Source organism: Peromyscus leucopus, chromosome 9 (assembly GCF_004664715.2).
Source record: "Peromyscus leucopus breed LL Stock chromosome 9, UCI_PerLeu_2.1, whole genome shotgun sequence".
NCBI classification, from domain to species: Eukaryota; Metazoa; Chordata; class Mammalia; order Rodentia; family Cricetidae; genus Peromyscus; species Peromyscus leucopus.
The window spans coordinates 4700923-4718268 of record NC_051070.1 but is presented as its reverse complement, the minus strand read 5'-3'; the positions used below and the strand labels follow the sequence as shown (position 1 = coordinate 4718268).

The window sequence follows — 17346 nt, the reverse complement described above, 5'->3', positions numbered from 1 at the left end:
ATCTGGTGGAGGTGGCTCAGTAATTTTGCTTAGCATGCTACAGTGATCACACAGTCCTGGTAGCAGAATGTAGAAAAATCCTAAAATAGAAGAGTCTTTATGTAAGAACATGGCAAAAATCTAGACAGAGATGATTTCTTTCTTTCTTTTTTTTTAATCCTATGATGTTTTAGGAAAATCTGCATCAAAGCTGTCAAATGCTGATCTAAATATTGGAACACGTGCCTGGCTCTTAAATACCCTGATTCACGTCTTTTCCTTTCCAAATTGGCCAGCGCTAACGAATCACAAAATAGACACCTCATCGTTCCCACCGTGTGTAATTCTCACATTCCCTAAAAGCAGCGCCTGAGAAATTAGCTAAGAAGAGCACTTGGCGGAACACTTTAGGCCTGATAACACAATCGGAGTGTACTATCTGCTGTTCAGCTTTGCCCGGCTGGGATTAGAGCTGCTAGAGAGACTGAATGGAGCCTTATCTCACTCCAGGGCGGCTCCAAGGCTCCAGGTGGATACCAGCATGCATAAACCACAGCTTTGCTGAACGCCTTGAGAAGTCCTCGTGCCCAAATCCCAGGGACGCAGTGCAAAGCAGGGCGCCTCTGGACCGCGTAATCACAGAAGTCTGTGAATAATGCATGAGGGCAGGACCCTCCTCCGCACATCTGAAAGTGTACTGGGAGGATCTGTGCTTGGCAAGATAGCAAAAACAAGCCCCTGGAACATGCATTCCCTGAAATTTATGCTTGCGGCAGCCACTTGGGGTATGGTAAAAGCAAATGTGACAAGCACCAGAAAATCATGGCATTTTAGTGAGTCTGCGGCTCGTAGGTTCACTGTCAATATAAGGAGCTGACGTGACGGGATTTAAAATTCACCGTACTGATAAATGCATCCTCTGACTCAAGGGAAGTAGGGGTTGGTGAATGAAATGACCTCTATGGTCCTGGAGCCTCTCATTTCCTACTTTTGTTTGGTTAGTTTAGCATCCTTGGCTTCCCATAATTAAAGTTAGCAGGCTGCATCTCCAGTGACTGATTCTCTGGGGACCAGCATGGAACACAAAGGGTGGGAGACTCAAGTCCTTGTGATCCAGATGCCAGCATCAATGTTGCAGCAACCCTGGAGAGTGGGACCAGAGCCCACACATGTTGAGTCTCTAATTTGATATCCCAGCTGCTCATTATGTGAAGAATAAATCTTTTTGGAGGAAAAATATTGTCATACCAACATGTCATGAAGCCCCACCTGACTGTCCTGGAATGTCCCTGGAAGGCTTATGTTTCCAATAGGCTATATGTCCAGTAGGGAGTGGGCGGAGCCTAGTCTCAACTCCCATTTAACTTTGGGTGGCCATGTACATTGGAACTCAAGAATGTCAGCCTCATGGAACTATCCCTCTCATCCTAACCTGCCATCAAAAACACTGGTGGTAACTTCATTCAAGTATTTTGACAATGTAACAGGAGCAATACCCTTGACTGGGAAATTCTATTCCTGTAATTCGTTGTGTGCACAGTTATTTATGGCTTGTGCTTTTTATCACACTCTTGTTAATAATACTTGTACTGCTTAGTTATGCAAAGTGGAGAGATTGGTCCCATGTATTATAGACTATGCATAACTCAAATATTACGATTTTATAGAAGAATGTTGTATATCATAAAAGAATAGTAAATAGAATAGACAATTTATCCTATATAAATGAAGTTGAAAAAGGTTAAATGATCTCAGAACTTTTAAAAGTGGTGTTGAGGTGGTTTATGGGAATTAAGTAATTACAGATCATTTTAAATTTCACTTTTCCTCTCTCACATGTTCCATGTCATTTGTATATAATGACTATCTATAGCACTTCTTACTGGGGAAAACAATTTTTTAAAGACATGGTTGACCCATAGGGAAAGTGTGAATGCTGGGTTTCGTTCTCTGGAGGGAAGCTCTTTGGGCCCCCCTTGCATGCCTCACTTAGTAGGTCAACAGAGTGGAGACCCTTCACTATAATAAAAATGCCTTCACCAGGGGTCTGGCTGCTGCTTTGTAAGTCACACTGAGGGGGGAGGTGACAGCAGTGTGGTGGCTGTCATTGGGCCCGATGAATGGCTGCTGTACAAGGCAAGATAACAAAACACTGTGTCTCTATTCTCTCTTGAAGTGCTGGGCATCCTTGGAACCAACCACTATGGCACATGCCATTGTCAGCCTCCTAAAGTTCTTTATTATGATACTTTGCAATCATGCTTTCTAATTCCCACTTGTTTAGAACATCATTCTCATATTCCTTAATTTGTTTTCAAGGTTTGCATAAAGGGCCCATTCATCACTGTGTCAAAGGGCAGACTATGAAGCACTCACTGCTGAACATCCTCCTGGAAGATACAGTACTGTGGGGATCATACTCTACAGAGATCATGAAGAATAGGCATCCCACCATACACATGTGACACTAAAGAGAGGAACATTAATTCTGAGTATATGGAAAATGATTCTAGCATATAGCAGAGTGCAAAGGGCTAAGATCCACTTCTTAGAAGGCATTTGTCAGCTCATGCTGAGAATGGACACATCACCCACGCCCATCCCACAGTTGAGGACCAACAATCTCCTTCTCAGTCTCCTGAGTCCGTCCTTTACCACAGCTGAGGATGTTCTGGAGACACCGAGCTTTGAAGGAACTTGATTACACAAAGAAAACTCAGGTCCAAATCTGTGGAACAAGAGAAATTTCTTATTTCCTATAATTTTTACACAATCAAGGAATCAATGGAATAGTATATATTTATTAATGTTATATGTTTATTCATTCCATAAGCATTGACCAATCTATTTAGTCATGTATTTCAGGTTCAAGGAAAGGAAGGCAAGGCCAGGTTTTCTCAGGTTATAATGACTCCTGTGCAGACTAGCACACATCCATTGGTTTCTACAATTAATGGTAGTGTGTAGAAGGGCTTAAACTTGGCTGGGGAGACAAAGAGCATAATCCTTTTGGTAGCAAATATGTCTCAGTAGAGAAGTTCCCACTTATGTGGTTTTATGGAAGTATAATACCATGGATACTAATCTTGCTGTTAGATTTTATATGAGTTAAGCTAGTGATGGGAGGAACATATTCATTAAATTTTGAGAGTCTAGCATTTTGTAAATTCGTTGCCTTGTGCTCTTTTGAATTGTCAAGTCATAGCCTTATAAAAGTGAATGTTTTTTAATCACCCCCAACAAAGTGATTGAAGTATCTTACACTCCTTATTCCACCACTGTGTCCTGTTAGTGCTGCTTCTATCATAGTAGTAAAAGAGAAATGTTAAACAGAAGGAAAGAGAAAAGAGATATAGCTGGAGAAAGTGAGCAGTATAGATGGGGGCAACAAGATCAGAATTCCCGAGTCTGTCCTGAATCCCTCCTCACCACACCCTCAGGAGTTTTTCTCCGCTAGTCTTTTCCTGTGGCCACAGACTGTTTCGTTCTGTCTCGATCCACTGTAATCCATTTTTGATACTATTGCTAAATGACTTTGACGAAGCCAATGCTTTCACAATTTTAATAGTTAGCAGTGTTATTCGGAGCCTGAAACATTTTGGTTTCAATACTCTGGACAAGCTTCTACTCTCTACTGTCCCTTCTTATCCCATTTATCAATCTACACCATGATCCCCAGGGCCTGGCCAAGCTACTTTAGTGATCTCCAAGGTGCAGAGAATATTCTTAAATATTTTTGTCTACTCCTTAATTCTATAACTTGCCAATTAATATCATTTTCCACCCCAGCACAGCTAAGTCACCAATACTTGAGGGCATTTTTAAAAAAATTTCTCCACATTTTTTAGAAATGTTCCTTGTACACAGCAAACTGTTGATATGCATGTATTAATTAAATCACTGACTATTTGAAGAAGGAACAAATTATACAATAAACTGGTATGTAAGATACAGTGTCTTGAAGCAGTTGAGAAGAAAATCATTAATTTGAATACTAATTAGAATAAATTAAATTGTTACTAATTAACTGTTGTATGAGAAATAGTCAACAATTTGCCTTTTGTCTGTATTAACTGTCTTCTGCATCACCAACTAACAAAATCAAATCTACATCATTTTGTTCACTTTTCACATCTGTGCCTTTAACAATAATGAAAATATTTTTTATGTGAGAAAAAAGAAAGGCATAGTTACTAAAGGCAACAGTGACCTTAGTTACTCAAATACATGCATTTCATGCAGCTGTCCATCTATTTTGTCCAACAATCAATTATTGAACATCTCCTGTGAGCTGGACACTGCCTTCAGCTGCTGTGAGACATAAGGTACAGTGCATATTATTCAGAAAGGCACGTGAACTCTTAGAGATGACCAAGACTTATTTATGCATGAGAGATGACGGTGTAATGCCAAGAAATAATATAGGCAGTGAAGTCAAGGGAAGAGGTATGAGCCCCGACTTGAGCAAAGAGAAGAGCAAACGTTTTCAATGTGAAAGGAGGAAGCGACTCCCTTGTGTCATATTTAGAATTATTTAATAGGAGAACCATTGAAAAGTATGTGTCCTGTTGCCTTGGAACCTCCATAAACCATGCCGAACCATATGCTTATGATCAAGTAAAATAATTACTGAACTGACAACAGCATCCATTTCCTGATTTTTCTGTGCACACATGAATTTGTCATTACTGTCCTGGGGCCAAAGCATGGCAATTCTAAAGATTTCACTTTACGTTTGGCTTTCTTAAGTGAATTCACCCAAGTTTCAGTCAAGTGGAGATCTGTGAAGGGAGGCTGTTGCCAAGACAAATAAAGCTGTGTGTCTTGGGGACTGTTCTGTTTCAAGGAGATTGGCAGATTTGTCCCGTAATTCCAGCATTTCTCTCACTTTATCAAAATCACTGGGTGCCTAAAGTCTCTATGGGAACAACATCTGTAATCCCAGCGATTCCCCAGTGCCTAGCCACAGTGCTTATGTGAGGGAGAGAAGGTTCAAATAATGTTTGGTGGGTTATTTGTGAAAGTCTGGTTAGGAGGAAAATGAATTAGTAATTTATTGCCAGAGAGAGAGAGAGAGAGAGAGAGAGAGAGAGAGAGAGAGAGAGAGAGAGAAAGAGAGAGAGAAAGGATGATGATGTTGTTGATGATGATAGATAGATAGATGATAGATAGATAGATAGATAGATAGATAGATGATAGATAGATAGATAGAACTTAACTTTCTCTCATTATGAACAAGCTCCATCATCTTCCAGTAACCTTGTGATGAGAACTGGACTGTGGCCACATGGGTATTAGAAGGAGGAAAACATTCCTGATCAAAACTCCAGCAGGAGCAGACAAGTGCTGCAGAGCTTTGCTCTATCAGCAGGTAAATAGGGCGCTTCTGTGGCCCAGACATAGGCATCGCTTCACTGAAGCCCCACTAAGCTTTGTATTGGAGGGGGAGCATATCAAAGAAGAGAAAAAATAGTAATAATTAAAAAATTAACTTAATTTTAATTTCATGTTTATCTTCATTAGTTGGATGTCCTTCAATTCTATATGTTACTTTTACAATTTTCCTGATTTGGTATTTTGGCTGTATTATAGGACAGAAAAAGGTAAAGTAAACATGTGATGTCTGACTGTACCACTTCTCAAATTCTGCCAGCTACTGGCATCCAAAGCCACAAGATGGACAACTTGGTACTCATCATTGCCGATGTTCTTCTAGCTCCTTTCCCTGTACTTCTAAAAATCATTTTATTATAACATAATCACATAATATTCCCTCTCCTTTCACCCTTTAAACTCTCCTATGTACCTACCTTGGTCTCTTCCAAATTCATGGTTCCTTTTATTTTGTCATTGGTGTGTGTCTAGTCTGTGTGAATGTGTGTGTGTGTGTGTGTGTGTGTGTGTGTGTGTGTGTGTGTGTGTTTGTGCCTAACTATATAATACAATATGGTCAGTCCTGTTGTGGGATATTATTTTAAGGTGTGTTATTTTTGTTTATATTGCATTTGTTTAACTCTGTGAAGCTGTGTTACTTTGCCTGTCTAAAACACCTGATGGTCCAATAAAGAACTGAACGGCCAATAGCAAGGCAGGGCTGGCAGGCAGAGAGGATAAATAGAAGGAGAAATCTGAGGGAAAGAGGAAGGAGGAGCAAGAGAAAGAGGAGAGCATCAGGGACCAGCTACCCGGCTACACAACCAGCAATGGAGTGAGAAATAATGAAAGGTAAAAAGAAATCAAGAAAGATAAAGGGCCAAAGGCAAAAGCTAGATGGGATAATTTAAAGTTTAAAAAGATGGCTAGCAACAAGCCAAGGTAAGGCCAGATATTTATAATTAAGAATAAACCTCCATGTGTGACTTATTTGGAAACTGGGTGGCAGGGCCCCCCAAAGAGCAAAAACAAACAATAACACAGTACCATGTAATGTTACATATATTTATGTTTTCAGGGCTGATTTAGTATTGGATAATCAATTGACATGTTCCTCCTTAGGGAGATCTGTTGCTTTCAGCATTCCTTTAATCTTTCATCTAGAGCTTTGGATGAGAGCTAGTGAACACTCCCCATTCCAAGTTAATCTGTCTATCAGTGTCTTCCTCCTTCAGGCCATGTTTAGACATCCTGTTGGTGAGACTTCATGAATGTAACTTTTCTAACATTTCTAGAGTAGACATGTTCTCACAACAAACTTTCTATTCCTCTGGTTCTTGTAATCTTTCTGCCCCTTCTTCCCCAGTGGTCCCTGACCCGTGGGTGCAGGAACTGCATTGTAGATTTAGGTCTTGGTGTCAGATTTAAGATTATTTACAAGTTGACTCCTTTGGCTAGTAAACCTCAGAGATACCTGAGACTTATATAAACATCACCAGGCAAAATTAAATGCAATGTGAAGTTAAATAGTTGAGTTTGAATCCAAGATCATTTTAAATTTACTTTAAGATCATGTAGTCACTTGATATCTGGTGAAACAAAGTTACCAGACATTCTATGCTTGGTATTCCCAAGTAAGATTAAAGCACTTGATTTTGCAGATTAACTTGGGTCTTGATAAGACTAACCTTGGGATTCTTACCTCCATACACCCTCAACTCTGTCATTTTTAAAATCTGGATGTATGAAATTTGAGACATATAACAGAACTTAGATCTTACTGTCACCGGATTTCGCTGTTGTTGAAATACTTCTGTATGTCTTCTACTTGATATAATTAACAGGAAAGCTAATAATATTCCACTTGTGGTCTAATTTGGCTCAGTTGAACACCTTTCTAATTTAAATTCTACTGCCCTGGTGTGTTTGACAAACATAATCCCCAGAGTTACACCTTTATCATTACTGTATTCATAACATTTATTATGAAATTGTTTGTGGAATAAAGATCGGTCTCTGCTGTGGAAGTGAAATGTGAAGCAGTCCCCCATTACATACTAAGCGGGCCATCTAACACTCAGCAGTACTCATCTATGTCCACTGCGGGCTACGTGGGATCAGCAATGGCTCCTCCTGAGCCTGGAAGCCATGTTAAATACCTCCTGATTCCTTGCTGACCTTTTAGGACACATTCTTCCAATGTTATATTATTTTTCCATTATGTGAAAAGACGGCAGTGTTATGGAAAATGGTGATGGGCAATGCAAGGGTTTGGGCTGCAGTACCCATGACAATTTTAAGAAATTCTCCCTCTGGAATTAAAAGGACAAGTTAAGACTCAGAATTCATGCTACATTCTCTGAAGTTTCTTTAGCACATTCCAAAACCATTTGGTTTAGCTACTGGTGAGGTTCTGCACTGAAAATAGCAGAATATAAGAAAAGATATAGTTTAAAAGATAATTCTTCATCAAATATTTCTAAAAATCAGAATAAAAACAACTCATCTTCAAACTATTTTTCATTGTTGTAACTGAGTATGTAAAGATTTTCCATCTCATTCACCTTGGCCAAGTAGAACAGGCACAGGGTTGCATTGTTCTTCCAGGAGAAGTGTTTCTTGTCATGATGTGATGACAGAGGAAGAGTTCTCTTGAAGTGAGGCAGACCTGGTTAAATCCAAGTTCTGTAACTTGATAACAAGTATAATCTATCTCTTGTCTTCTCAAATTCTTAGTTTGTTAAATACTAAACAAAAACAAGAAGAATTAGTGTACACTCACCTCTGCACACCTTGAGTGTTAGTCTATGAAAAAAAAAGCATCCAGGCACTTAAGTAAGTTTATTTTAATAAAAATAAATTGTCATTACAAATGCAAGACAAAACTAAGAAAATTTTGTCCCCAATCTTGAAAAATAGATTGCATAAGTGGTCTAGGAGAGCAAGTAAGATTTTCTGTTAGTTGAACATCAGCCTCCCATACTTTGTCCTTTCCTTACATACTTACCAAGCATGTCTGGGCTCTCTTCCTTGGGAATTGCTAGTTTCCTATTTTCCATTGGTTTGGCTTGCTATGGGGTGTCTTTCCATGATCTTCTTTGGCACTGAGCTCTTGCACACATAAAGTGTAACTTAGATTTTGTCTTCTCTCTTCACCATTTCACAAGCAATGGTAGAATTCCCCCGAACAAAGGCATTTTTCCTTTGAGTTTGTAACAGAGCATCTTACCATATCTTAGAGTTTGCCCTGATGTGATGGCCTCCATCTGCAGCAAAAAGTGGAGAAGAATACTGTGATAACACAGGAGAGGCAGAGTGATTTCCCAACCTCTCCTATTTTTTCCAGTTTTCAAAGGTATAGCTTTTATTTGAAATAAGTTATACTTTGCCATTTATCTCTAAATAAACAACATTTTACATTTGCCAATCTCTGAAATCTCCTTGATTTCAGAGATTGGCAAAATATACATAATGCAGTGGCCACTAAGTCGTTACTCAACAGATTATTTACTACCTACATATCTACCATCTATTTCCATCTATCTATCATCCATTTATATATCATCTATCTGTAATTTATTTATCACCTATTTATCTACCATATATCTGTCACATCTAGTTTTCTGTCATGCAACTAGATATCATCTACCAATCACCTATTTATAACATCTATGCATCCATTATGCATCTGTCATCTGTGTTGTATCTATCACATCTATCTATGTATCTATGTATCTATTTATTTATCTATCATCTAATTTGTCATCTATCATCATCTATATATCACCTATCATATGTGTGCATGTATCAGGTCAAAATGTCTGCTTACTTTATTGTCAAGCTTCTTCAAAGAGCACATTCTAAGATAGATTAAGTTCATGTGACTGTCTTCTTTGTCTGGGTGCCAAGCTTGGGGCCACACTGCATAATAGTCCTTCCCCTCGGGGCATGGCAGATCACTTTCTGACCACATGGCAGCATACAAGGCATTTTTACAGGGGTTCCTGGGTTCTTCCAAGAGAATTATGAGAGCTACACTTGTGTCTCCAGGAAAACTCTGAGTTAATATGATTGGCCTTGTATTTCTAGTGCAAGCCTCTAGAAATGAGGCAAGGCCTTGGCTGGGACTGACTTGGGATCAAACTGTGGAAAGGCAATGGGAAATGTAGGGTTTCAGAAACAGAAAAGAGCTCTGAGGACTCATGTGTTCTGTTCTTCTGCGATGTCTTTTCTGACAATTGGACATCCAGCCTCTTCTTAAGCACTTCAAGTGACAGGGTTTGATGGGCAGTTCACCTTTTCCCTCCTTAATTTATAACCTGAGTAGCGATGCTATGAGAAAAGATGAAGGAGAATTGGGTTTGGGTCTTGCCGTTTTGGGTCCTGTGACCTTTCTGTGTTTCCTTCTCTAGCAGTGCCATGTACAATACAAAAGTTTAATGTAAAGCTCAAATAAAACAGTTAATGGGTAAACCTTTTCTACTTCAGATGGGTGATGTATTTTTTAAACCTTCTATGCTTACACTAACTGTGACATATTAAAGCCATCAGTACTTTATTAGTGACTAACTGCTGAGTGAATGAATGAGTGAATGAATGATTCATTGCTCCCATCCACCCCATCTACATTCAATGGGGTAGAAAAGTCTCCATAAACTTAGCATTGACACTTGATCCCCAAATTCAGGATAGGAATATGAGCACACACACTTTGTCAGTGCAAATTCAGGCTAATGGTCTCCTTTGAGCATTTAGCAGTAGTGCCCGTCCACTTGGCATTGCTACAGACACCAGAGATTCAGAATGACAGTGTATTGCCAACCACTGACCTTCTCTTTTAATCTCTTCCAGGAATTTCTACTACATCACTATGTTGCGGGACCCAGTGTCACGTTACCTGAGTGAATGGAAACATGTTCAGAGAGGGGCCACATGGAAAACCTCTCTCCACATGTGTGATGGAAGGAGCCCCACCCCGGATGAGCTGCCTACTTGCTACCCAGGGGATGACTGGTCTGGGGTCAGCTTGCGGGAGTTCATGGATTGTAGCTACAACTTGGCCAACAACCGGCAGGTGCGCATGCTGGCTGACCTCAGCCTGGTGGGCTGCTACAACTTGACTTTCATGAATGAGAGTGAGCGCAATACCATCCTGTTGCAGAGTGCTAAGAACAACCTGAAGAACATGGCCTTCTTCGGGCTCACGGAATTCCAGAGGAAGACACAGTTTCTCTTTGAGAGGACATTCAACCTGAAGTTCATCTCCCCTTTCACACAGTTCAACATCACACGGGCTTCCAATGTGGACATCAACGAGGGAGCCCGTCAGCACATCGAGGAGTTGAACTTCCTGGACATGCAGCTTTATGAATATGCAAAAGATCTCTTCCAGCAGCGGTACCACCACACCAAACAGCTAGAGCACCAGAGGGACCGCCAAAAGAGGCGTGAGGAGCGGAGGCTGCAGCGAGAACACAGAGCACATCGATGGCCCAAAGAGGATGGGGCCACAGAGGGGACGGTCACGGAGGACTACAACAGCCAGGTGGTTAGATGGTGACCCTCTGCCTGCTCCTTTTTCGTGACGGGGAGATGAGCAGGCACCTTGTCCTTCTGTTGGATTACACTGAAGAAGGAAGCTGGGTCAGGCTGAGGATCTCTGGCTGTGTGTGACTTAATTCAAATGTCTGCTTCAATCCAACTGGAAATTTTCCATCTTGTTTTCTTTTCTCCTTTTCTAGACATTTTCTGATCACTGATACAAGTGGGATGGAAATGTATTGAACAGACCACTTTAGGGGGGTCAGATGAGAGGCCTCAGAAAGGAGACAGTATATAGTATCTTTGCCACTCACAGTGGGTCGATTAGGGAACCTGAGGCCCACAGAAGTATCCGGGAAAACCAAAACCATGGCTTGTATGCTCTGCTGAATTCATCACAGTGCACCCAATAGACCACTGGTCTGTTCAGAGAAAGAGAGAAAGACCCTTCTGCCCTTAGATGACCCTTCTCACTCTGTGTTGAATTTGGGAACTGTTCAAATGAGGTTTAAATCATGAATAACATGGTTTGTCTCTGCAGATGGTTTTAAACAAGATTACCATAATACCGACCATAACTAGACTCTTAGCCTACAAACTGACATCAGAAACCTAAGCCACAGGTCCACTCGGTCTTTTAGGGGATAGGGAGTGAACACAAGGTAGGGTTGGTTGTGACCCTGAGAAATGAATACTAATGAGACATTTTGGGGAACACACTTATTTAGTAATGACTAAGGAGATTGCACTTTATCAGTGTTAATCCTCCAAGTAAAGAATAAATTTTTATAAATTAGGAGAATGAAAGCAAAGAAAGCAGAAAAAAACCTCCACTTCTAAGCTAGCTTTAGAACCTTAGTTGTTACATTAAAAGAATGTCAGACTCTTGCCTTTGTGGGGCAGACACCTTTTCAGCCAGGTTTGAAATTCTGCTAACACAGAAGAAAAGATGTTTTCAAAAATCTTTAGTTAAAGAACAGGAGCTGAACCAATGAGGACACACAATACATCCCAGGTCAATATATGAGTGGGGCCAGGAGCTGCAGCATGGCATCCATGAGACAGTTATATCAGTTCAGAAGGAAGCTGCATCTGACATTTACAGGGTGCTTAAACCTCTGTCTTCCCACACAATCATTGCTTGTTCTATGGCTACAACCAGAGAACCAAGAAACAGTATACAAAACTGGGCCAAAAATGTGCTGCATTGCCCTAGGTTTCTTGCTTTTACCCTTCCCAAGCCACAACAACAGACACTTCTGGAAAGGGATAGGAAGGAGGGAGTAGAAAGCCTTTGCCTCACATTCAGTGAAGGAGCAGAGTGAGTAGAAAGTGTTACATGTTTGTAAGATCAGTCCTTTCAAGCAGCTAAAGGCCAAAGGCTGGAGACCCAGAAATCAGCCTGGAACACCTATTTCACTGATGCCCCATGTGTTTGATGTTTAAGCCAGCTCTACACAAGGCACTGCTCAGCCTTCGGAATGTTCTCTCTGGGGTTGAAAGGCCATCATCTCCCAGTGTCTATGGGGGGACAGATGCAAGTGAGCCTAGCATCTTTTGTAGATTCCAATGGAGAAGTAGCTTTGATGTTTCTCTTATTGTGCTTGGCGTCTAGTATACTGAATGAAATGATATCATTGGATGGCCTTCTTGTGTCATGCATGTTCTAAGAGACGCCCCATGCTATACCTTCAATATATCTAGTATAACAAGGTGGATATTGCTAGTCCTCATTATATAGTTGAGAAGATGAAGCCCACACATGGGATGAGGCTTCCTTGAAGATTGTAAGGTAGACCTAGCTGGCCACAAAGCACAAGATATTCATGTAGCACTTCCCATGTAGGGTAAATATGCCTGCCAATCATAGAAGAAGCCAGATGTTCTTACGCTGAAGTATTTGCTCCTGGTCCACACAGGTGGCATAAAGTGACGAGACTACACTTGCAGTAATCCTGAGTTCTTCTCCCCTAGGGTGAGTTGCCCCCTCATCCTTTTCTCACTAGTGTGCTGAGAGATGGAAGACTTCTTTAGCAACCATAATTTTTGAGTTACACACAAAAGTAAATTTAAAGTGGACAATTAACTATGGCTTTTTCATTGGTAGAGATGAAGCCTCTCAAAATATCCATGTATATCTTTATGATGATTTGCTCCAGAGGAGGTAGGGGAAAGGGGGAAGGGCAGAGGGATGAGAAGAACACATTCAGTCATTGAGATCTAATGTTCTGCCAAAAATGGAAACCTGTAAACTGTGCCTCTGCCATCAACTGTGATACACACATACATACATGCAACACACACATGCACACACACATGCACACACACACACACACACACACACACACACACACACGCCTCAGTGTTTTTTCAAATAGAAAATCAAAACAGACTAGAAAGCATCAGATTAATTCTTTTAAACTCACTTTACATTTTTGGCAAGGAATCCTGGAGGCAGCCTCTGCTACCACCACATTATTCCTCTGGAATCTTAGAGTTTATATCAAAAGGCTTCCTGCCACCTCAAGGCTGAGTGTAGGATGCGTGGCCCTCCCTCCACTTGGAAACAGACAACAGAATGATGCGAGAAGGAGAAACCATCTCTGTGTTGGCCCCAGGCCAGTGCTAAGTGAATTGGAAAGACTACCATGGGCTCCCTCACTCATGAGTTCCATTCGGAAGCATCACAGTTGTTATATCCCCGGGGTCCTGCTTGATAGAAATGGAGAGGTGGGATATAGTGCATTTTCTGAAAATTGACTGCACAGCTCCATTCTGGGTGATGCTGCAGGAATAGATGCCAGTGGCAGGCACAGGAAGCTAAGGATGCATGGGAACTCATCAGCCTTAAGGTCTCAAACCACATCGACTCCAACTACATAGACAGGAAAAACAATCCCTAGATAACTCCACTTCTTGTGCACTCCTCCAATCCCCAGGCAGGTGTTTTCTCCCTTCTCTTGCCAGTTGCAGCAGAAGACAGTGGACTGGTGTGTGTGTGTGTGTGTGTGTGTGTGTGTGTGTGTGTGTGTGTGTGTGTGTTGTGTGTCACACACATTTTGTTCATATTTTGATATGGACTAAGACAGACACTTTTTTTTGTCTCCTTCCAGCTTCCTCGAAGCCTGCTCTTGATACTAGGGAAAACAATTAATAACTTCACCAATCAACGTTGACAACACTTAAGAAAAATTATGTTACTAAAAAATATAAAGATGTGTTTCTTTATCAAAAACCTAATCAACAATTTGAACTAAAGATCTTCATTTGATCAGACCATTAACATAATAGTCTTAAAAGTCTGGATGGAGAGGGGGCTAATCCTCTCTTATTGCTTCTTCATTTTAAGACATAGCATCTACCTCCTGACCCAAGGTGTCTGCTCTAACCACAGCCACCTAATTTTCACTCGAGACAGTGGAGTGGAAGCACAAGCAATTGCAGGTACTGCTCGCAGTCACGTGCCATTGGCTGGAATCTAGACATTAGTCACATCCAGTTGCAGAGAAGACAAGAAAATGTCTTTTTACTCAGTGCTGGGTGTCTTGATAAGTGGGGAGAGCTCCATTGTTAAAGGAATGGTGGGAAATTAATACTGATAGAAAACTACCCGTCCCCCCCCCCAAAAAAAAGGAAATGGAAAAATGCCAAGTCCTATTCAGTATCATTTATTTTCTCATCAGTTTTTACAAATGATGAGATTAAAATTCTCTCTGTCAGCATTTAATGCTTTTCACAACATGTAGTATCCCACTTGGCCTACCTTACATTCTTATGCACTGACTGGCATTTCCCATTCTTTTACATTTGATCATTTGGAATGATTCAGAGATGTTGGAAGACACCACACACACACACACACACACACACACACACACACACACACACACCACAGTTCTCATTCATTTGCAAGGAAGTTGCTCAGAGCCCACGGCCTTTCAGCCCCGGAGCTTTTCCTACCACTATATTCTGTTTGGCATCAGTGTTGGGACTGGGAATTGCAAGAGTGGGAAATCTAAATCTTTATTGATTTCTGTCTTCCTTCAACTTGTTGTGGAGCTGCAATGACCTAGAAAATGCCATGGACAGGTCCAGTAGACTCTCAATTCTTCCCCCAGTGAAGGGGCCTCTTACTTGAACGGAATGCTCAGGTAGAGAGTGGTACAAGGGAGTCAGAGAAAAGCACAGGAATTCAGGGGAGACACTCAAATACCTCTAGCTGGATGTCGACCCTATTCCACCCTCAAACTATCCAACTCAGAGACTGAGGGGATAAGCTTACAACTCCAATGGGACACACAACATTCAAGAAATTCAGAATCAGTAGCTGCCTGTTAGGAAAGCTTAAGGGGTGATCAATAGGACCTCTGCTCATAAAAGGCCTCCCTCTCTCTACTTTTTCCCCAGGTCACTGGTATTTTATCAGCAGCATATCGTTACAGATATTTCATATTTTATTTGCTATTCTTTTGCCCATTGCTGAAGGATGAAATGCTTTAAGCTGTAATAAATAAACAACTTCACCCAGTCTATCTGATTCCTTCCCAGACGTGTCATGTGGCTGAGAAGAGGGTCAAAATGGGGTCACACGAGACACAGAGGACTACAGACAGTAGGGCAGCTCTAGGAAAAAGTAGAGCCCAGAAGGACAGACCACCAGAGACAGACCATTAAAACATGTGCCAGTCAGTCGTGGAATACTGTTGGTGAAGACATAGCTTTTGTCCTTAGGATAAAAGGTAGCCTGGAAACATGTGACTTAATTCTTCTAGCCACTTAGAAAAGCACAGGATAGGGCACACCCACAAGCAGAATTAGAGCCTCAGGTAGATGTGGGGTCTGAAGGTTGACTAGGGAGGAAGAGTTGGACTAAACAGAGCTGTTTTTGACACAGGCAAGAACACACAGTTGTGATCACAGCTGTGGTTTTTAGGTTTTCCTTTTCCATCACTGTCATTGTGTGTCTACTGGTCACCAGAACTTTATCTGAAAGCCTCCAGGCTGGGTGGTGGGCTGGCTTAGGTGACCAATGCTGCCCGGTTCATGACTTCTGGGGATCATGCAGCTGTTCTTTCTCTCCAAACTTCTGACTTCCCTTATTTAACCTGTTCTATCTCTAATGGATACTAGCCAGTGTCAGCTCCGTTCTCACCATATTCACCAGGACACATCTGAGTGAATTCTCTGAAACTCAATGAGCCCTCCTAGACAATTAGGGGAATTATGAGTTTTGTCACCTCTGGGATACAATAGCCGTGGACCCATCCTCGCCGTCTGTTGTCGGAATTGACCTCTCTGCAGTAGTGCTGAGAATCCTGATGCTGGCCTGTTGTGAACTCTAGAATGCTTGCAAGCCTCTGCACTTCTCGGCAAGGACTGGGGGTAGCCTGATGGAACACTGGAATGCTGAATTTGCAGACACTGACATGAAGGTGTTTCTGAAGTCTGTCTTCTTCAATATCCACAGGACAGACTGCAACTGTCTACCTTCAGCAAACTGAGGGTGACTCTATGAGATCTATGTTCTGCCTCACTGTGGGAAAGGCCAGAGATCAGGACTAAAAGTCCTCAGCTCTTGCTGGGAAAACAATGTCCTGACAAGCAGTTTTGTGTGACTTAGCCATGATCCCACACCTTCCATCTCCTTGTCATGCTTTGTTTGAATCATATGACCAAGAGTTTTCTTCGAGAAGTACTTTCTGGGTTTTGCTTGCATTTTGTTCTTCTTCTTTTTTTAATGTATCAAATGTTAGAAAAATCTAAATCTTTATCTGGTGCCCCATTCTAGATGTAAGATAGTTATTCAATAGATGCAAATTATTTCTTCTAGGAGGTGTTTCTTCTTTTGTTTCTGTGCAGTATGTATGAACTTGGTTATTAGGAGACTATATTGTGACATTACCAACCTTTATTGCTATTTAAAAAATGGTAGTTTGTAGAACCAAAATTCCCATTGATGTGAAGCACAAAATTTAATGAGTAAGTTAACATATTAAACTGTTGTGATGTCAAGAATAATTATTTGTCTGGTGTTTTTGTCAGACTTTGATACAAAATGAAAAAAAATATTTGAATACTTCAAGGGATTTATGGAAATCAAATCCACAGGATCAGTTTAGTCAAACTCAAGAAAACTCATGCTATGGACACAAATGTGGTTATTGAATTTGAAATCATAAAAGCCACAAAAGACAAGGAATGTGAGGACTGGAACCATTTAGACTCTGTGGGGTCAGGGAACTTTTCACAGGCTCTCAAACACATCAACTTCTAAAACTGTGCTTCTCTGCATCTCTCACTCTCCACCTGCCTTTAGTACCTTAAAATTGAATTGGCCACAAAAATGTGGGATACCTCCTAGTGAGGGGGGATAGGAGGTGAAGATTAGAGAAACAACTGGGGAGAGGGAATCAAGGATGGTGGAAAAGGACCTGAGGAGCCCATCAAAGGGAA

The 17346-nt window shown here is 41.1% G+C and overlaps 1 protein-coding gene across 1 annotated transcript in view; it reads left to right on the top strand.

The window, feature by feature from the left end:
- Hs6st3 (heparan sulfate 6-O-sulfotransferase 3) overlaps positions 1–16911 on the top strand; it is a 711590-nt gene extending 694679 nt beyond the window's left edge. Inside the window, exon 2 of the mRNA XM_028868310.2 lies at positions 10204–16911. Coding sequence (XP_028724143.1) covers positions 10204–10912 — 709 coding nt within the window. The 3' untranslated portion in view covers positions 10913–16911. The remainder of the gene's footprint in view (positions 1–10203) is intronic.
- The last annotated feature ends 435 nt before the right edge of the window (positions 16912–17346 follow it).